The 22,154-nt window shown below is 45.4% G+C and overlaps 1 protein-coding gene across 11 annotated transcripts in view; it reads right to left on the minus strand.

The window, feature by feature from the left end:
* Window positions 1-22,154, minus strand: part of ITPR1 (inositol 1,4,5-trisphosphate receptor type 1) — a 352,224-nt gene that overhangs the window by 63,539 nt on the left and 266,531 nt on the right. For all 11 annotated transcript variants that reach the window (XM_007985074.3, XM_007985072.3, XM_007985068.3 and 8 more), the window contains 7 exons: window positions 16,988-17,168; window positions 14,938-15,191; window positions 8,536-8,736; window positions 6,600-6,710; window positions 4,343-4,438; window positions 1,239-1,361; window positions 67-171 (listed from right to left, as the gene is read on the minus strand). In XM_007985074.3, coding sequence (XP_007983265.1) covers window positions 67-171; window positions 1,239-1,361; window positions 4,343-4,438; window positions 6,600-6,710; window positions 8,536-8,736; window positions 14,938-15,191; window positions 16,988-17,168 — 1,071 coding nt within the window. The remainder of the gene's footprint in view (window positions 1-66; window positions 172-1,238; window positions 1,362-4,342; window positions 4,439-6,599; window positions 6,711-8,535; window positions 8,737-14,937; window positions 15,192-16,987; window positions 17,169-22,154) is intronic.

Below are 22,154 nucleotides of genomic sequence, written 5' to 3' on the forward strand. Positions count from 1 at the left end.
CAGAGCAGGGCATTGCACACTAATGCCTCAACACAACCCCGTGCCCAGAGTTTACTCAGTTTTTACCTCTATCTGCGCCGTGTGCTTGGCATAAAACTCCAGAGCTTCATCTCCATCCACTTGGCCACCAGGTTTCAGCATGCTCTGAAGTTCTTTGTTATGCCGAGCCAACTAGAATACAGGACAGAGATACAGGAGGTTGGTGTCTCTTCACAACAGGAACACAGAAACTCCTTTCTAATGTTGGGTATTAAAAAATGCATAATAACCAGCAGCAAGCCGAAGGGCAAAGGTGCCACGAGGCTTGCTCCATCCGGCGTGCTGTGCACAGGTGCTATTTTGGGAGCTTGGTAGAAAAGCATGGAAAGCTTGTGACCACACATGGTTCCACTTTCCCCCGATGTCATTAGCCAGGCAGGAGGGAGATGGGGCTTTCTGTGTAGCCGAGGGAGCCTCCATTCGGAATGTTCAGAAACCTTCTCGGTGGCAGATGTGGTCATGGAAGGGAAAGGGGGCAGGAGACTGTTTGAAATTCTTTAACCAGTGGGTGGTAACAGGGACCCACCAACCTCGGGCCCAATATCATCACTGTTGTGTATCTGGTTCCCATACCTGAGTTTAAAAGAGGTGGACGGGACAGGAAACACAAGGCCCCACAGGGTTACAGCCTGCTCCTACCCATCGAAAGCTCAAGGCACATCAGCATCCAAAAAGAGAAAGGCTCTTCAAAAACCCAGCCACTTGGAAAGAGAATTATGAAATATGGCATTCTGGTGCCAGGGCATAAAGTATTGCTATATCCCCAAAAAGGGAAATAAAAGGAAGTCATAAGGACAAGTTCCCACAGATTTCCAAATGCAATATGCAAGGAAGCTGAAGTTTATTTCTTTAGATTGTTAAGACAGGCTCATCAATATTTATAAAAGCCTAAGACTCCTTTCAACTGTCTCCAGACAGAGTCATAAACCATCCAAGTGTCACTGCTTGGGGGTGAATGCTTTTAAGAAACACGGGAATTTCCAACTACATGACCCTATCACTGTGGAAAAATGGAAACGTCCTGGAACTCTCTGCACACTGGGTCAGGCTGCCACAAGCACCTGTGAGCCGCAGTCTCAGGAGTACAGACAGTCCTAGGTTAAAGTCATAAAGGAAAAGCAAGACTGGGGCACCCTCCAGCTTGGAATTTTGGACCTATAGGGAGGCAGCATCTGGAGGAGGCACAGGAGAGGTGATACCTGATGAGCTAATATGTAGATGTTGTGCCCCACGTTCCTGGGGGACGCCGCTCCATCCTCACCGTTTTCTCCATCCTCAAATTCCACTTCACCTTGCATGTAGGCTTTCTTGATCACTTCCACCTGCAACAAGAGCCAAGAGAACAAAATTCCTGTTTCAAGGAAGACCCACACAGGACTGGATGGACAGCACGCACGCTGGCTGTCTCCCCTCCCAGGGAAAAGGCTGCTCTGCACTCTCTCCTATCAGGCTTGGATACAGCCTCAGAATCCTTCATGACACTGGCACAGGCAGTCAACACCAATCCACCTCTCCTGTCGTGAGAAATGAAACTCATTCACTCTACTTAGACCAAGAGACATGCTGTGGCTGGTTACTGCCCTTCTTCTTTACAAGGGAGCAATGGCTTTCAAGTGCCTTGAAACAATAAATATGATATGAATGTAGGCTACAAGCCATACTTTTCCTATCTCAACAATTCCTCCCACCAACTCTCCCTACTCCCAGCCCTTTGCCATTTCAGGAAAACCTAATAAGAAATCTATTCGCATTTAGGAATAGCTGGTGAAACTAGTTTTTCATTTTCCAAATTTTCCAGGTCCCGCACAGCCTACTCCAAATGAAAATAACAGCATGAACTAGTATTACCTACTGAGTACTTACTATGTGCCAAGGACTGTGTCTCAGTGTTTAACATTTTTTCAAAAAAATTTAATGATCACAAACATTTATAAGGTATCAGAGATTCCCCTTCTTTCTTTGAGACAGGGTCTTGCTCTGTCACCACTGTCAGGAGTGCAGTGGTGCAATCATGGCTCACTATAGCCTTGACCTCCCAGGCTCAAGTGATCTTCCTGCCTCATCCTCTCAAGTAGCTGGAAGTACAGGTGTCCATTACCATGCCTGGCTAATGCTTTATTTTTTTGTAAACACAAGGTCTCACTATGTTGCTCAGGCTGGTCTTGAACTCCTGGACTCCAGCGTTCCTCCCACCTCAGCCTCCGAAAGTGCTGCAATTACAGGTGTGAGCCACTGCACCTGTCTCCTTATTTATTTTTTTAGTGGATGAGGAAAGAGTTAAGGAGATAAAATAACATTCCTAAAGTCACAGGTAGTGAGCTGGGATGTGAACTTGGCTCTATTACCCTTCACAGCTGCATGACTTGGCTCCCAGACGACCACACACTTGGCTCGTCTCATGGTTTGAGCACATTTCTCAGAGCATTTCTGTGCCTGTCTGTTCCCTCAAGTTTCTGTCTCCAGTTTCTTGAGAGCAAGGACTGGGTCTGCTCATATCTGAATCCTTCCCCTAAGACCCTCCGCAATGCCCGGGACAATGTAGGGTGTGGCCGACATTTATCAAATGAACACATCATTCATGATTGAATCATTTAAAGAAAAAGAAGAAAGAACCTTCAACCTCTAATTTGCACTAAAAATTATAATTTTCTTTGATGATTCAGTGGGCATTTCTGCCTCCCCCATTGCCACAAGGCCATGCCCATGAATTATTTGTCATTATCTAATACCAAAGGCCACATATTTCAGTACTGACACCAAGTCAGGCCCTGGAAGTAACGATGGAGACAAGAGAGCCTCACTCTGAGCTCGTTTCCCTGCCAATTCTCTCGAATACCAAATCGAGCAGACAACATGTCGCATGCGATTTGAGGCCAGGAGCATACACACGTATGCATGCACACATGCATGTACACAAACGTTCTATTTGGATTCCTAGAACAGTGTTTGTTCCAGGAAGCCTGACTCTTCCTATGAGCCAGAATGATGTTCTCCAACCACCAGGGGGCTGCCCAAGAGCCGGTGCCAGCCACTGCACTGGGTGTTGACATTTTTCCCACCTGAGATAGGTCAGAGAGCTGGGGCATGTTCTTGATTCCTGGGAAGCCGAATGGGGTCCCTGCGTAGTCATTCCATCCCTGCTGAAGAATGACAAGCCTTGCCTCCCCAGTGACCCCGAGTTACGTAAGTTTGTTATGTAAACTCAGAGAGGCCTTCCATCTCGGGCTGAGAACTTACTCCCTGACCTCAGAGATCAAAGAACTGGGCTGCTCTTAACTTTATTTAAAAGTGTACATAAAGGGACTTTTGCCTGGCCCCCAAGTGCACATTCAGGTCACCAGGAGGCAGAAATGTTTTGGTGCCCTCATTTAAGTCTGTCAGTTACAGTTTATTTGCGTGGAAAAAAGTCCAAATAGAGAGCTCTGCCCTCAACTCATGTCACTGTCTCTGAAAGCTGCTCGTCTCACAGCCTGCAACACTCTCTCAACCTGCAAGTCACAGCCAATTGTGACTATCACCCCTCAAAAATAAACCAGATTATGTTTTCTTTAAAAGAAACAAACAAAAAACCCAAACGTCAGCAACCAAGAAACACTTCTGTAGCTCAGACTCTTGGCACCAAGAAGAGACATGAATTCTTCAGCACTGGACAAAGATATGGCTCAAATACCAGCAGCAAACGAGGAAAGAGAGGATAAGCAGCTTCCGTTCACTAAGGGTGTATCAGGTGCTAGGCACTGTGCTAGGGCTTGACATGAATCTTCTCATCTAGTCTTCAAAGCAACCCTCTGGACTAGGTATTCTTATTATTATCGTCCTTTTACGGATCAGGAAAGTACAGCTGAGAGAGGTCCAAGCAGGCGCCTAAGGTAACACAGCAAAACAGGCAGAGCTATGGACTTGAACTCAGGTCTGCTGGGTTCCGTAACTACACTGTCCCCCATGAGGGAAAAACAGGGAGGGAGGCTTCTCCATGTGGTTTGCGCCAAAGGGAGAAGGTAAAATAGCACGTATTCAATGTCATATAGGTTGGTACAAAAGTAATCGCGGTTTTTGCCATTACTTTCACTGGCAAAACCATGATTACTTTTGCCATTGAAAGTAATGGCAAAAACCGCGATTACTTTTGCACCAACCAAAATATTTCACTTCTCTCTCAGTCAGAGGCCTGAATCAAATGTTCCCTTTATACTTCTGACTTTGGGAACCTTCAAGAAAGCTCCAGGAAGCAGATCCTCTGCTCTGTCCCACATATCACTGCAATGCTCCTTGGTGCTACCATCAGATCCATCACCCAACTCACCAGTTCCTTGGGCCTCATGTTATAAAGTATCCTCTCTGCGTTTTCGCTGTCGTGCCTGCTTTCCATGATGGCCAGGAGTAACTTCGAGGCATTGTTCTAATTGGAGAAACAAAGGGAGAGGAAATGTAGAGGGGCTGCTTGGGGGCCCGGCCTGAATGCAGGTGCCAACTGACACATGTGAGGCATCCTGGCTAAACAGACGAACATTTCACCCCATGAGGAAGCTTGGGGTCAAGTACATCAAAAACCATCTGCACCAGGCAGAGAATGTCCCCCTTCAGACCCCAGATACATGTGTAGAATCTGACTTGGGACAAAGAGGCACATATTTGTTAGGGCACGTGTGTTATGCCCTAATGTCAGCTGGTACAACTCCCAGAAGAAATTGGGAATTTACACATGGGTGCTTATGGATACACTGTCACCCTCATGGTGACAGTGGTCAGGAAGAAGCTGCTGCTACATAGATCCATGCTGCCTTCAGGGCAGGGCCTTGCAGGCCAGAGAAGACAGGTAATAAAGGTAATTCATCCCTGTCCTAAAATATTTCTATTAGCTCTCATAACCCCTAATGAGTACATCTGACACTAGTTAACAAATGTGACCCAAAGGAATAATATATGCAGGCCAAGCCACAATTTCCCATTACATTGAAAAACACTCATGTTCGCACCCCATATTCTGTACTCCTGGCTTGACTTCGTTTTAGGCCCTGGGTCTATGATAATTTGTATGCTTCTTTATGTACAGGACTTGAAAGTTGTCTTTTTGTTTTGTTTGTTTTGGTTTTGGACAGTGTGAGTGGTCTTATTTCTTCCCCTAGCTTAGGTCACAGCAGTTGAGTCAGGATATCATGCTATCACAGGGCATCAATTTCTATAATCATCCATAGATCACTGAATTAGTTGAAAAAGTCACTAAAATGCTGACCAGGAACATATGGACTTCTGTTTATTTTGGACTTTCTGAGAAATGGTAGCCAGGTATGAGCTTGAATGTGTTAAAATTAATTCTAAAACACAATTTGTCAAAAGGATTTAAAAATAAAAGAAAAAAGTCCATTTAAACCACACACCCAAATCCACTGTTAGTGTGGACTCTCAGTTCTAAATAGTAAAGAAAAAATAAATGCCATTCCCACAGGTTTCTGTGTCCCCATCTTTCCTAATGACCTTTCCTATGACATCCTTCATGCAATGAATACAGCTCAGCCTTTCAGCAAAAACCCTGTAGTTCTAGGCTCTTTCATGATAATGATGAAGTGCTCCCTGCTGCGGATGGCACACAGAGGACAAATCTCAACATGCCCTGACATGGGAACAGTTAAAAAGGAAATGTGTCCAGAAAGGCTAACATGTTTTGAAATATGCTTTAGAAACCTGATGCCTGCAAGTTCAATTGTTAAAACTGAATCATGGGATTCTCTGAGAATCTTTGGAATCCCTACATAGAAGCGAGGGTTTTTTCTGGGTATACTTTAGAAGTCAACATCAGGAATGGTATATCAATTTCTCAAGTATCCAAAAGGCCAGCTTGGAAATGCTGCAGGTTTAGCACCTGGAAGTCACGATTTTCACTCCGTTAAGCTGTTTGAATAACAGGGAGTCCAAACGTCAGTGGGGCTTCCACGTCAGTCACCTGCAGTCCCACATTTGTACACAATTCAGAGAAACTCAGCAGAGGCCTGCAGGCACATTTTTGGTTGGTGTAATTTTCCTTATTTTAAACCAACATTAATAACCACCCTTCTGCTAAATCAGTGACAGAGAAGAAAAAGGTATTTCCTTGATTAAATAAAAATACATGTTTTTGTGTGTGTGTGTGTGTATGTGTTTTTTTGGTCCTAGATAGGCTTAGTTGTACTATTCTTCAACTGGCCCTTTTCCCTCAAATGGGGAAAAATCAGAAACCATAGAGGGAATGGCGTTTCCATTGTTTCTCTGTTTGTGACTTTCAGAACCAAGGCGTTTAGTACTCGACGCTGTTGGAATTGATTTCTCAGCTTTGAGCAAGGAATCTTCATTCCGTGTGACCTAACAGTTCAGAAGCTCCTATCCCCTCATGAGACCCTTATGTGGAAGAGAAAGGGTGAAGTTCTGCATCATAGTCAGCACTAGCAACTTGGGTCATTCATTCAGTTTAAAGAACTATCTTTAATATTTAGTCTCATGACTAACTGACCATGTACATGTGCCAAGGCAACACACAAAAGCGACTGTTTACAAATGACTGTCTTTTGCTTTTAGTTCCTACTTGCCTTCAGTTCTAACACAAGGTCCATCCTCTTCTTTCCCAAAGGATTGATATCATTGAGGATCAGGGCTGTGATGATGTCAATGCCATTGGATTCATGAGTGGCTATGCAGTTCTGGGCAAAGACACACACAGACATTTACACAAATGCTGGTCATAAATCAGACGTCAAAGGCCAACAGGCTGAACTGCTATTTCAACACAATGCTTACCACTCCCAGTAATGTCTCTAGGGGAGAGCTGCAAATTTTCCGTGAGAAAGTGGTAAGAATAAAAGACAGATGAAAATCTCTAGTTTCAGAATTAACAGTAAACAGTAGGAAAGTCCCCATGCACTGTAACTGATAAATTGGTCGTGTCTAATCCAAATCATGCAGCACAGTTGGCTTTTGTTCTTAAAGGAAAATACGGTGTATGACTGATTCTGGGTTCTGAACCCTTTTTCCCCTTTCAAGGTGTGTTCCATTCTCTCTAAATCACTCTTTTCGTATTTTGTACTTTAGCTGAAGGCTTAAGCTTGGAAAGCAAGTTTCCTGTTTAAGGCACACAATATCAAAATTAATCATCTGCCCCCAGGTAACATCTCTGTTTGCAGCACAATCCACTCTGATCTGTTCCTTTCAACAGGCCTCTATTTGGCAGAGAAGCAAACTTGAGGTAATAAGGAAATTCACTTAGATGTCAAATAAAGCCTTTCCCCATGCCTGTTGTATTTTTTTGTTCCTTTTCATTTTAACTAGGACTACACCATCTGCTTCATGAGGGAACCGGGAGAGGAAAGTGCATCTCACAAAATGCTATTCTCACATTCACAGACAACTGAGACCAGGTTTTTAATAGACAATGAGTTGTCTCTCATAAACCGTTCTCCTCTGAATGAAGGGCCTGGCTCCCCAAGTCACACAAGTAACCTTCCCTGGCTGCTGGGTTTAGCACTGACCATTTGAAAGCTCAGTCATCCCTCTCCAGTCAGGATGAAGCTATAATTTGGGATTAAAAATCATACTTGGCCGGGCACGGTGACTCAAGCCTGTAATCCCAGCACTATGGGAAGCCGAGGTGGGTGGATCACAAGGTCAGAAGTTCGAGACCAGCCTGGCCAATATGGTGAAACCCCATCTCTACTGAAAAAATACAAAGATTAGCCAGGCTTGGTGGCATGCACCTGTAGTCCCAGCTACTAGGGAGGCCGAGGCAGAATAATCCCTTGAACCCGGGAGGCAGTAAGCTGAGATCATGCCACTGCACTCCAGCCTGAGCAACAGAGTGAGACTCCGTCTTCAAAAAAAAAAAAAAAAAAAAAAAAAAATCATACTCAACCTGGCACAATGCAAAAACTCACAAAATCCTTAAGATGCCATGTATAAGCAACGACTCTACTCAAGACAAGAAGTTACTGGGTTGTACTCCCAAAATATACCTCTTTGAGAGACCAAAGTCAAGACTATCTCGTCTTTCTTTTCCCTGAATGTCCATGATGTTTAAATCTCAACTATAAATGTCCTTGTATTACTTTCAAGCTGTCTCACGTGTAGTAATTTTCTTCTCTCTAGCTAGGCTTAAACGTCCTTCGAGTAGTCACTCTTTGAAATCCCCTAGTATTTAAAATAGATCACTGTCTTTTGGTTCTCATTTAACTCTTGCTTTATTGCCTACTCCTAGAAGTCAAGTTGAATAGTTGGACATTCAAACCAAATCAAAGGAAGCCAAACCTAGGCAAAGAAAGAGACCACAGACTGCCCCTCCAATGCCTTTCATTAGGAAGGTTCTGAAGTATCATGAACCACCATGGCTATTTCTCAACTGCTGGAAGACAGCCTCCTGTCCTACTGACTCCCTAGGCCAACGGGCACAGGCTTCGTGATGTCTGAACTAGTTTCTGTCAACATTTCTAAAATAGGACACTTTTTTTCCCCGTCCCAAAACAGAAATTTAATTACCTGGTTCTCATGGCAAGGTCCTTGACAGTATTCGGTCAGACTTTCCAGGGTTTGGTTGATAAGTGCTACGTTCTTTTCATTTATATACAAGCCCAGAAGACCAAGGCCTCCAGTTGTGCTTCCACAAATACAGTCCAGAAACTGCAGCGTCTCACATACCAAATTGTAGTTGGTCTTGTTATTTTGGCAACGGAGGAAGTTCTGCAATTGAGTAGTCCCCAGGTTAGGGGAGCAAAGGCAGAGAAAAGAGGGAAACGTTATTCATCCTGCCATTTTGATAGCCTCTCAAAGATTGGTAATTATACAGAGAGATGCCACGTGGGAGAGCATGGAAGAGTCAGTGTACCCCCCACCCCCACCACGATGATAAGCCCATGGACTTGGTGTACAGCAATGGCCCTCAACAATGCAACCTGCTTTCCAAGGTGTCAGTATGTGGTTGACTCCTATCATCTTTTTGAGTCCTCATTTCTCCATTCACTTCTTACCCCCTTCCTCACTCCTGCCCACCCCAGCTTCCATCAGGTGTTAAGTTCAGAGGCATCTGACATTTCCAAGGGCAGTGGTTTTGTTTAAAGATGATGGTGTGGTCTGAGTGCTGAATGCCCGGAGCCCAGCGCTGGGGACAGTTCACCATAAAATGGGGGTGTGATCAGCTGGCTTACTCCGAGTGCCATGTGGAGGGAGCCTAGATTACTTGTTTGACCATTTCTATGATTAAGTGAAGGAGTGAGTGTGAGTAAATGTGTGTGCTTATGTGCACGTGCCTGAGCAGGTATTCTCCAGGTGAGTTCCAAATGTAAACAAGAGGCACAGATAGAAGCAAGACACTTCCTCAACAAAATTTAAAAAGCCACATTCACCCAACTTGAGAAATAGAGTATTTTAATGAGGAGATTTTTTTCAGAGGCTCCAGTAATCTGTTCTTAAAAAGAAGCAAAAATTAATTATGTATGTTCTCTTTCTCAGTTACTGAAGCGACATGGTTACTGTAAAAAATGGGCAATACGAAAAGATAAAATGGACATGATCTTTGACTCAGTAATTTCCACTTCTATGAAGTATTCACTTCTACTCACAAAGTCTGTATTGGATGTTCACTATAGTACTGTTTGTGACAGTGAAGCACTGGAAACAACCTAACTGCGCACCAACTGAGGAGTAAATAAATTACAGTATGTCTATATCATTTAATATTATAAATTAGGAACACTGAGTAGATCCATATGTGCCAATATGGAAAGATCTCTAGGATACACTGTCAAGTTTTTTCAAAAAGGCATATAGATTAATATCTAACAAATGTTCCCATTTCAATATATAGAAAAGGACTAAAGGATACAGTCTAAACCAATAACCAATTCTCTATGGATGAAAGAGAGGCAACTCTTGTAACTAAATACTTATATTCATTTCGTCTTTATAAAAAGAATATATCCACACATTCCTTGTGTAATTAAAACATTTGTAAATGCACAGGTTAAGAGCTGGTAACCAAGTTCAATGCTTGACTCATTACCAAACTAACCGCCTCCTTTCTCCCCCCTACAACTTAACCCAAATCCCTTTTGCTTCATAACAAGTTCAGGTCCAGGTGGGAGGTGGAGGGAGAATAGATGATTTGGGACTGTGTGGGCTCAACTGTTTCTCTAAGGGAAACCAGAGGAGGATTTCATAGCCATTTCTGCCTTGCTCCAGCTCCTCAGGGAAGACACTACCTGTGTGAGGGCTTGGCTCAGCCCCGCTCTGTGCAGGGGCGCAGGAGGAGTGTTTGGGACAACTCTGGAGAGGGCCTGGCTGTCCATGGCTGAAATTCACAGCAAGGCTCTCCTAGTCCATCTGCCTCTCAAATTTCTGTTACTGCTCCCAGTGAATTTAAAAAGGCATATAGATTAATATGTAACAAATGTTCCCATTAGAATATATAGAAAAAGGACTTAAGGATGCAGTCTAAACCAACAACCAAGTCTCTATGGATGAAAGAGAGGCCACTCTTATAACATCTGAGAGGCAAGTCTTATACCTTATAACATCTGTCTCTCAAACTTCTGTTACCACTCCCTATGAATTCATTTCATTTAATTCAGATTATTTCAACCAGTATTTACAACACACTTCAAGCACTCCTCATTCTCTGCCTGGCCTCTGGGCTCCTACCAGGTAATGCCCTCTGCCTGTTGCCCTCAGGGCCTCCACCCTGAATGACTCCTCTTCCTTCAGGATGTGGTCTAAAGTCACTTCTAGGAAGCTCCTCTGACCCCTGAGCCCTGCTCCAGTGAGATGGGAGCACTGCGCATCACCTTTTCCAGCCCTCCTCACCCCGTGATGTGCGTACAGAGGGGCTGATCAACTCACCAAGGACCACATTGACAGCGCTGGGTGCCCAGCAGCTGGCACAGGGACTGGCACCTACCAGGTGCTTTGCAAACACTGGTTAAAATAATATGAACTAAATGAAATGAATGGAGGGAAGAGGACCGGGAAGTCCTCTTCCAGGCTAGCTGGGCCCACGTGTTTCAAACTCCCCATGAAGACAATGGCTGCCCATTCCTGAAAGCCTCTCCCATCTTTCATGGCTTTCAGAGTGTCTGGACGGAATCTGTCCCAGACTCAGATCCATTTTCTCTGGCCCGCTTCATAAATAGAGGCACGCCACTCACTACGAGGCACAGGGAACTCCTTCTCAGAGAAGAGAACTCCCCTTCAGCATGTACCACCCTGGCTTGTCCAGGCTAGAGAAATCCTGCCCTTTTTGCAGTCATCCTTGGAGGGCCTGGGACCAAGTTGAGATGGGTGGGTTAAGGAAATGGAAGACTTTAAGTCTGTGCTTAGACAGACTTTGGCGGAAAGAGAGCAGGACCTTCATTGCCCCAGGGGGAAGAGCAAAGCCAGCTTCTCAGGGGAGGGCCCCCAAACACATGCCAACTGGCTGAAGAGCAGTTTTTCCCATCACATTTCTGACCACTGTAAACAAGGCTTGCTTAAGGCAGCAACTGCCTGTTTGGCAAAGTGAGACTTGGTGACTTTATCTCTTCTGAACATTTACCAACAGGAAAGTTACGGTTATAAATATGACAAGTGACTCCGGGCAGGAGCCCAGAGGGTGCTGCTGCAAAAGGCCAGATTCCTTCTCCCTCTGCGCTGACTCTGAGCTGCTTTACACCAGGAAGCCGGACACTCTCTCCTTATGAGAATGCCTTCTCTTTCCGTCCGATCCAAGGGGAATCCGGGACATAGTGACCCACCCCCTGTTCTGGGATATTGCCACAGAATGGCACTCAGAGTGGCTGAGTCCTGCCTAAAACTATTTTTTGGAGAAGTGGATTTCTACACACAATAATTGTATTGCAGCAAGTCACTACCTGAGAGAGTCTGATTTTGCAGGAGTTTTTAAGGATGATTCCAACCTCCATCCTTGTGAACCACTGGTCCAGATCACGGGCTTCTAACTGGGCCCTGCTGAACCCTGGGGGCTCCCTGTAATTCCTCCCCGCCATCCCAGGGGTCTCGTAGGTGAGGGAGCACTCTAGTTTCCACTCTGAACAGAGCAGTTTTGCTCTCCTCTGCAGTATTTAGTGTATTTCTTCATAAGATATTCAAACAAAGGATCCTGTGCGCCCCCCGCCCACCAAAAAGTTTAAAAGCACTGAACTGGATAATCTTTATGATACCTTCAAACGTTATGTTGCTAGGTCTTTTTTTTAAGTTAAAATATGTTAAAATATACTATACACCCCAACACCTCACAGCACTGTTACCCACAGAGCAAGGCACTGAGAAACGAGTTTTGGAAGGACTTCATTAAAAGGTGCTTCTGTCCATGGGGTTCCCAGGGCATTGGATTCAAAGGAGAATTCTGCAAAAAGCTAAGCTAAAACTAAAACTCTGAAGACTTCCAAACAAGAAATAATGAATCTGTGCAATTAAAGCCTTACTCTGCTTCCACAGTGGAAGGAAGTGGGTGTATGGGCGAGGGAGGGAAGGTCAGGGAGAGAGGGAAGGTGGAACAAGCCCGTGCCACCAGAGCTAAGCTGGGGAACAAGCACATTAGCACTGCCCCTCTGACACTCATGGAGGGATTCTACTCCAGGCAGTCTTGGGTTTCATAAACTCAGAACTCAGCAGATGCCAGCTCCTCTAAGAGGCCTTCTAGGACCTGCATTGGGTTGGTTCCTCTCCTCTAAGGAGTGGCTGGTTCCATTCACTTCGAGTGGCTGCTACCCTAGACTCAGCTCTGTGAAGGCAGGGGTGAGGTCCTGTTACCATGGATGCTGCGCATAGAGCAGGGATTCACTGATATCGATTAAATGACACACACATGCCTGGGCATCATCTCAACCTACTTCCCCTGTGGACCCCAAGGCTGGCAGAGACCAATGACACCTGCACAGGGGAATAGTACAGGGGCACTGATCACCATGCTCTACCCAGAAACAGGACCCAGCATCAGGGTGCCCCCACTCCCATCCACAGAGGTGCCAAGCTGAGCTGCTCAGGCTTAGTCCTCTGTGGGTCACTCACTCCCCCTTTGCCTGAACCTGTGACTAGTGGTAGGGTTATGGAAGGTGGAGGGTGGACAATGTCAGGGAAACAGTGGCCTACAGATAGAAGTTATCAGCCAGTGAGATGGTTACCAGGCCCTGAGCCTTTGGGGCACATAAGTGCTTTGCTCCACCCAACTGGACTGCACAGTCCTGGCAAGAAAATCTAGGGCTGAGGTGTTCTAAAGCCCAAAAGAGGAAAGTCTGAGCAACTGACAAGAAAACTAAGGAAACTGATGGCTGAGATCCCACACTCAGATGGCAACAGGGATCAAGCAGGGAGCACTACAGGCTGAAATGGGCCAGGCACCAAAGAAAAGAAAGAACCCAACCTCATCTGGAGGGGCCCCCACTAGCATGCAAGCCACATGGTACTGTGGGTCCAGCCTGGCCGACAGTGGGGTGTGTGTGAAATTCCTTCACTTTCCAACATGAGTCAGATCTGGCCAGGTGACGACCTCAGATCTCAGATGCTTTTTCAAAGTTGAGGCTCTTCAATCCGATTGAAAATTCAAACAACTATAGAAGGTATTAACGTTGCAGGTTTCTCTCAATTCCATTTCACAGTTCGCCTTACTGATTAACAATATAATTTCTTAGCTAATCCAGGCGTAGAATCTGTGGCAAGTTTTAAGTGAGAGCAATTCACTGTGGCAGTACCAACTGTGTAGCCACAATCAAGGTGTGACAGGCATCAAGTCACCTGGGGGATAAGGTCAGCCAGGTAAATATTTAAAGGCTGTGCCTTCCCCTGGGCAGATCTGGACTAGCATTATTTCCCTTCCATACTCTCATAACCCAAGTACACAGAACTACCATAGTGACTGAAGTGTCTTAGGAGAAAACATTCCGTCATAAAGGAGATGTTCAGATGCCTGGGTTCAAGTCCTAGTTCTACACTCCCTGTGTCCTCTGCACCTCAGTTTCCTCCTCTATAAAATATAATCCTATAAGCAACACTAAGGATCCAGGATATCATAAGTGCCTAACGAACCTTGGCCATGGTTATACAAAAACAACAACAAAATGAACAAAGGATTTCTGGAATAATCAGTTTAGCAAAGATTTCTGAGCACCTCTTTCTGTAAAACACTGAAAGGCAGCCATTTCCTTTATTCAGTCAACAAATATTTAATCAGAACTTTGTATGTATCCAATTTTAGAAATCTAATATATTTAATTATCTAACCATCCATCCATCCCATTTTTACCTGAGCACCTAGATGTCTAACAGTGACAGGCTACAAGACACACACATAAATAGGCACATACAGACACTTAACAAATACATATGGGGCAGGCACCTATGTTGGTACACAAGATGTGGTCTCTGGCTCTGTGGAGACAGCAGGAAGACAGACAAGGAGACGCATCACTGACCCAGGCTTTTGCATCAGAGAACTTTGCTGATCTGGCCAGGCTTGGTGGCTCACGCCTGTAATCCCAGCATTTTGAGAGGCCAAGGTGGGGGGATCACTTGAGATCAGGAGTCTGAGACCAGCCTGGCCAACATGACGAAACTCCGACTCTACTAAAAATACAAAAATTAGCCGGGCATGGTGGTGCACTCCTGTAATTCCAGCTACTCGGGAAGCTGAGGCAGGAGAATTGCTTGAACCCAAGAGGTGGAGGTTGGAGTAAGCCAAGATCATGCCGCTGTACTCCAGCCCGGACGACAGAGCAAGACTCCATCTCAAAAAAAAAAAAGAAAAGATAAAAAGAAAAAAGATAAAAAAAGAACCTTGCTGAATCCTTGGCTCAAGCAATCTGGCCCAAGTGAGAGGTGCTGAATCACCAGAGGAAGGCAGGCCTTGGCAGCCTTGCCCGAGCTCCCTCCATGCCCCTGCCCCCAGGCCCTCACCTGCAGGTCTCGGTTGTGGTTTTCACACAGGAGTTGCAGGAAGCGGAGGATGGGCTGCATGATGGTGATGACTGCGCTCATCTCCAGGTCGTCCTTGGTCTTGTCGGCAGTGGCCTGGGTGCCCTCTCCAGGCTGGTAGTGGTCGTCGGGATCAGCCTCCCTCCTGAAAGTGGTGAAGGCTTTCCTGGTGGCAGCAGAGGCCTCCAGGAGCTGATCCCGGACCTCTTCTGTTATCTGTGTTGTGGGCTCTTTAGCTAGAAAGCAAGCATAAGGCATGAAAGGCTGCAGAGTCCTCATGGTCCCTGTTCACCACTCCAAAGGTGACACTCAGAAACCTACATTCCTGTATCTCCTACAGATCTTCAAAGTTGGCAAAACACTCCAAGAAGTCACAATCTGCTTTCAGTCCTCAGACAGGATTAAAACTGAGCCACGCCCTGCCACCTTACTTGTGGTGCTACCATTTCACCTATGCATGCGATATGTTTTAGAGGAAAAGCCTTAGTACAGGTTCTGTCAACCTCAAAAATATAAGGGTCTGGGCCTCAGCTTCCTCATCTTTAAAATGGGAGAGCATTCATGAATAATACCTCAAGAAAGTTCTTAAGAAGCTCAACATAATGCTAATCACAATTATTGTTTTCGTAATGACAACTGACCCTTTTGTAACTGTCAAAGCACCGTGATTAAGAACTTTGTGTTATTTTATCTCATCCTCAGAATAACCCTGTGAAGTTAACCATGGCATTACAGTTAGCAGCATTGACTCCACAGCCAGACAAGCTGGGTTCAAATGCTGGCTCCACCGCCTTCTAGCTGCATGTCCATAATGACTTAATTACCATCTCTGTGCCTCAGTCCCCTCACCTGTAAAATGGGGATAACTCAATTTTATCTATCTTGCAGAGGTGACATGAGTTTGAAATGAGTGGAATTGTAAAGAACTTTGAACAGTCAGCACAGTGGCTGGACTATAATCCCAGCTACTCAAGAGGATCACTTGAGGCCAGAAGTTCAAGACCAACTTGGGCAACATAGTGAGACTCCATCTCTACAAAAAAAAAAAAAATTGTTTTAAACATTAGCCAGCTGTGGTGGTGCATACTTGCAGTCCCAGCTACTCAGGAGGCTGAGGTGGGAGGATCATTTGAGCCCAGGAGTTTGAGGCTGCAGTGAGCAATGATCGTGCCACTGCACTCTAGCCTGGGCAACAGAGTAAGACAGAGCCAAGATTTTGTTTTTAAAAAAGAACGTTGAACAGTGCCTGAGTCCTAGTAAGCGTTTAGCAAATGGTAGCCATTCTTCTTTTTCTTCTCTTTAGCTCCATTCTAGACCAGCTGTTCTCAGCCAGGGGTGATTTTGCCCCCAACCCCACCCAGGGCTGGCAATGTCTGGAGACATTCTGGGAGTAGGGGTATGCTGCTGGCATCTACTGGGTAGAGAATGTATATGCTGCTAAATATCTTACAGTGCACAGGACAGCTGGACAGCCCTGTAACAAAGAATTCTCCAAATGTCACTTGTGCTGTGGTTGAGAAACCCAGTTCTAAACTTGAAACATGAGGCTCAGGGTGCTTAACTTTCTCAAGACCACCTGACTCCAACACCTGTGAGTCTACCCACTCCCCAGTACGACTTCTCTTCTGGTGAGATACTGGATAAAAAGCTTTATAAGCTTTCCAATACCTCAGAAAACAAAAGAACATTATCTGACAAAGGACTGACACCCAGTTTTAAAATACGTATTTCCCTCAACTTTCTCTAACATTAAATATAAATCACAGGAAAAGAATATTCATGGATCCCTTGCCAATAAAACCCTAAGCTTGACCAAGAGGAATGTTCTTTATTAAACAGGAAGATCCTTCCGAGCAGCAGGGCTTCAGCTCAGGTCACTGAGGAAGAATTACATCATAACCAGGCTGGCTTTTCTTCTGAAAGCTCCCATCATAATGCATTTTAGAGCACAGAAGTAATGAAAACAATGAAGGAAAACAAGGACTCCTCTGTTGTTCAAGGTCCAGCTGACTGAAGACTGAAGAACATTTACCTTTTTTCCGTGATGGGGCATCCCTGTCTACCTCGTCGTCTTTCTTTTTATTTCCCAAGTCACTGGTGTTCACTGTCACTGTTGCTTTGATTTCTTGCTGGGCCACCTTCATCCGGTCATAAAACACCTTAAAGAATTTCTCTGACTTCTTATCTTCTGTCAAACGGCAGAAAAAGGAGTGCTGCAAAGGAAAATCCATGGATTGTGAACACTGTAACTGACCAGAAACTGCACCCCACTCATGACACCAAAACCTAATGAAGATCAGAGCCAGTTGCAAAAGCTCATGCATGATCTAAGTTTAGGTCAATGTTAAGGACCACTCCACACACTGTAGTTCTCTGGGTTCTAAGGCCTGAGGTTTTCAACACAGAGCCTTTGAAACAAATTGCTGTGACTGAAACAGACACATAGGCTTTGGGAGCATGCTCGAGTGTCATAGGCAGACTGTTGCCAACTAAGAACAACTCCCTTTCACCCTTGCACACACGCAAAACTACACTGTTAATAATGAAAACTGACTTTTTGTGGGGGGATTACTGCAGGGCCAATCATTTGTTTAAGGGCTTCTATGCACTCTTCCCCTGGGCAGAGCCCTATCAAAAATACACACATGAATAAGATATGCTGCCTGTGCTCATTAACAGGTTAGGATGACATGTCCATAAATCAGACTAAATTATGTTAAGTAAAAAGTGCTCAGGAAGCTACACAACTATATTATAGATGCTCAGAGCTGGTGAGGATGACACTATGCTACAGTGATGCCAAAATCTTCAAGAAAAAGGTCATCTTCAAATCGGGTCTCAAAGGACAGGTAAGAGTGGTTAAATGAAGAAGCTCAAAATGAACAGGTAGCTCTCCTCTTGGATACACATTTGTTTTTGGACCCACTGCAAGCAGTAGTATACACTGTTGATGGAAAAACACAATATGGTATCTCAACCTCATTTATGAGTATTCGCTTTTCACCCCTTTGCAAACACCACACTGTTGTAAATTATTTACATAAAAATACAATACGGTCATTTAAAAAACAAAGCTCCAAACAATATATTTGCTTCTTCCTGGGGATCTTCTGCCAATTTCAAATCCTTCCATTTGGAAAGATGGCACTTCCCTATAGAAGGCAGTCCTAGGCTACCAATCCCAGAAAGATCTTAAATCTTATCACCTTCTCGAAGCCCCCTAACTCTTGAAACTCACCCATACACACACCCCAATGCCTGATTCAGCAGAGCCCTAGGGAACCACCACATTTCCATCATCAACATGCAACTTCAGCTGCTTTGACTCTTCCAGCCATCAACTCACACACTTTGTGGACAAACATCTGTCCCGTCTGCCCACAATGCACTTCTTGGTCGTACCCTTTTTCATCCTTCTAACTGTTCTTCTTTACCTCTGGTTGTTTTTTACAGCACAGGATCCATCCTTCCTGCCTGTGCTCCCTGGTTTGTTTTCTCTCCAGCCACTGCCAAATGCCAGGACACAAGTCACCACCTCCCCTATGCTTGGCCTTGTCACCCTGCGTGTCGCTGAGGCCTTCACGATTCCCACTCTGGAACGAAGGTAAGTCTGTAGTGTCCTCCATTGCCCTTTATTGCCTATTTTCTTTTCTTTTAGGTTTCCTGCTATTTCATCCATCCATCCACTCATCCATCTGCCTACTCATCCATCCACCCATCCATCCATCCATCCATCCATCCATCCACCCACCCACCCACCCACTACTTATTTTTGCATTTGTCACGAGGTGGGCACTATGTCAGTTATAAGAGAAGTGAGCAAAAACGAGCCTAGACCTTCCCCCCATGAAATTGACAGTCTCAGGAGGAAAACACACAGTAATTCAACAAACACCATAATAACTATTTACTAAATAGCCTTTCATCCCTACAAAAGTGACCCAGGAGGCTGCTGGTAAACAGTGCTGTGGCAGACACTCAATGCCACTGCCCTATTCTTATATTCCTGGTTCTTCCCCTGGCTAGGGCTCCTCATCTTTTGGGCCCGCCACCAATGCCACCTGCTCAGTGAGGCTGCCCCTACAGCAGCTCCCAAGCCTACTGCTTATTCTCCATGCCCCGTTTTATCTTCTTCACAGCAATCGAGCCCTCTGAATTGCACTATCGCACTGGCTGTTCACCTGGTTACTGTCTGTCTTATGCAGAGTGCAAGCCCTATGAAGGCAGATGCCTCACCTCAGTGGTTTTCAGCTGCCCCCAGAGCTCCTAGAAGAGACCCAGCACACAGAAGGCACTCCATGATTATTTGATAAAAGAATGAATATAACCCAACACTTTATGGCTCCCCATAACTGGATGCCTCCCTCCCCACAGTTGGATCCTTTTTATATTTGGTGGACATGACAGAAATAAATCTCCAAAATAAATGAATTCTAGAAAATTGCTCAAATAAGAGAAAGCAACTTTCAATTGTTCACTTCTTTGAGAGCTCTTGAACCCTCAGATCAACAAAAGAGACAAAAAAATGGTAGGTACTAAGAATGCAACCTGAGGCCACCTAATTATGGTGACTGAATTTCCCACCAAGACAGGCCATCCAACATCTCACCCATGTGGGCTCACAGGGGACTGCCTGCTAAAGCCGGGGCGCACCAGAAGGTGGCCGTGCAGGACCATTCGCTTCAGTTGTATCCCAACCCATAGAAGCAGCTTTAAAAGCATTTTGGACAATCTGGTCATTCAAGGAAACAAAAGCCCTTCAACTAAGTAAGCAAATGAATAAATAAAGCCCGCCATCTGTCATCTGATAGCAGCGCCACACGACACACACAGATAGCCTGCCACAGACTGCACTGTCTGACGGCCAGCCGGGTGACCCAACGGCTGTCAACCGCTAGGGTCAGGATAAGGGAAGCTCTTATGAGATGAGGCAGGGCCAGGCACTGAGAACGCCACACTGCTGTGTGTGTTTCTGCCACGGCCACTAGGTTTGTTTCACATTACTGATTCCAGTACTCACTTGCTCACAGGTTCGAAGCAGCTTTATCAATAGAATGTGCTCAATAAAATAATAAAAGGGATAATAAGGTCTAGAAGACATGAGTAAGCACAGAAGATCAACAAGAGAATAGGTTGGGAACTGGAGAATGGGGAATGAGGATTCAGAGGAGTCCCAGGCCGGGCTCTGAGGTCAAGCTGAAATGAGAGGTGTGCTCAGTTACACTACTCTTGGTATCAAAAGGAGAAATATAACCAGTGCCTCAACGGAAGGAAGACATTCCTTTTTTAAAATTCTGTTTGAATAAATGTTTTAAATTTAAAAAACTTTTTAAGTTCTGGGGTATCTGTGCAGGATGTGCAGGTTTGTTACAAAGGTAAATATACGGTGGTTTGCTGCACCTATCAACCCACCCATCACCTACATATTAAGCCCAGCATGCATTAGCTCTTTTTCCTAATGCTCCCCCCCAACCCCCGCCTCCCCCAACAGGACCCAGTGTGTGTTGTTCCCCTCCTTGTGTCCATGTGTTCTCACTGTTCAGCTCATACATATAAGTGAGAACATGCGGTGTTTGGTTTTCTATCCCTGCATTAGTTTGCTGAGGATAATGGCTTCTGGCTTCATCCATGTCCCTGCAAAGGACACAATCTCATTCCTTCTTATGGCTGCACGGTATTCCACACTTTATGGCTGCATGGTTTATGTACTACAATTTCTTTATCCAATCTATCAGTGATGGGCATTTGGGTTGACTCCATGTCTTTGCTATTATGAAGAGTACTGCAATAAACATATGCATACATGTAACTTTATAACAGAATGATTTCTATTCCTTTGGGTATGTACCCAGCAATGGGATTGCTGGGTCAAATGGTATTTCTGATTCTAAATCTTTGAGGAATTGCCACACTGGGAAGGCGTTTCTTAACAGAGGAATTAGCAGGGCAGACTTTGCAATCAGACTGCCTGGGTGTGAGTCCCAGGTCCTTGACCCACTGGCTTTGTGGCCTTGGGCACACTGCCCAGCCTCTCTCAATCTACGTGGAAGGGCTGCCATGATGCATGCCAAGTGCTCAGTACAGTGCAAACTGATGGTGTTAATTTTGTTTTTCTACTACCATTACATTAGTAGAATGTGAAAACCCCAAGGTGAAGGTAACCCTGTGAGCAGCTAGGACACGATAGCAAGGTGACAGCTGTGCTTCCAGAGTCGGAAAGGCCTGGATCTCAGCTCCACCACTTACTAGCGAGGGTCACCTTAGGAAGTGACAATGTCTCCGAAACCCGAATCTTCTCATCTGCAAAATGGGTAACAATCGTACTTCATGGATGGTTATGAAGGCTCAGTGAGATCACCACAGTAACACGATAGCTAACACTCACTGACTGCTTTCGAGCTACCAGGAGCTCAGGCAAACCCTCACATGTTATCTCGCCCCAAAACCCCCAGAGCTAGTTACAATGATTATTCCTTTGGAGAGCTCACGGGGCCCTGAAAGATAATACACATCAAACATTTTAGCACAGCCCCAAGATACCCAACTACGAAGAACGCAGTCTCCCCAGGATGCCCAGGTGAAGACAGCTCTAACAGGGAGGACAAGCAAGGGCTTAGGGTGTAAGTCCCCTGACTGAGAAGCCAAATAAAGACACTCCAAGCCGGGTGCTGGGGCGCACGCCCGCAGTCCCAGCTACTCCGGAGGCTGACGCAGGAAGATCTTTTGAGCCCAGGAGTTCAAGGCCTACCTGGGCAACATAGTGAGACTTCTGTCCCAATGAAATAAAAAACTTAAAAAGGTACCCCCGAAGGAAGAAGTGGGGTTTCTAGAAGAGAAGCAGTGGTATCTGTTGCGAGAGTAGAAGTGAAACATGATGGTAGTGTGGGTAAAGAACATACTTCTCCTTAGAAAGGGCATACCCTGGGAGTGATGGGAGGCAGAGGGGCGGCTGTCCCCAGGGAGGGCCTTCTGGAATTGCTGGCTGTGGCTGCTGGAGGCGTTCACCTGCCCCCTCTGGTACCTGGTGTGACCTAGACTTAGAGAGACAAGAGCCCTCCACACAGTCCCAGACCTGTTCATTAAGCCTCTTTCTGTAATGATGCCTGCATGTGGCTGTGGGTGGGGAGTGGAGTGTCCTCCTCGGGACTGTCTCCCTACGGCTGGTGGGAGCTGAGAGCAGAGGAGGTGGGTGCACAGCC

The sequence above is a fragment of the Chlorocebus sabaeus genome, chromosome 22, assembly GCF_047675955.1.
Source record: "Chlorocebus sabaeus isolate Y175 chromosome 22, mChlSab1.0.hap1, whole genome shotgun sequence".
NCBI lineage: Eukaryota > Metazoa > Chordata > Mammalia > Primates > Cercopithecidae > Chlorocebus > Chlorocebus sabaeus.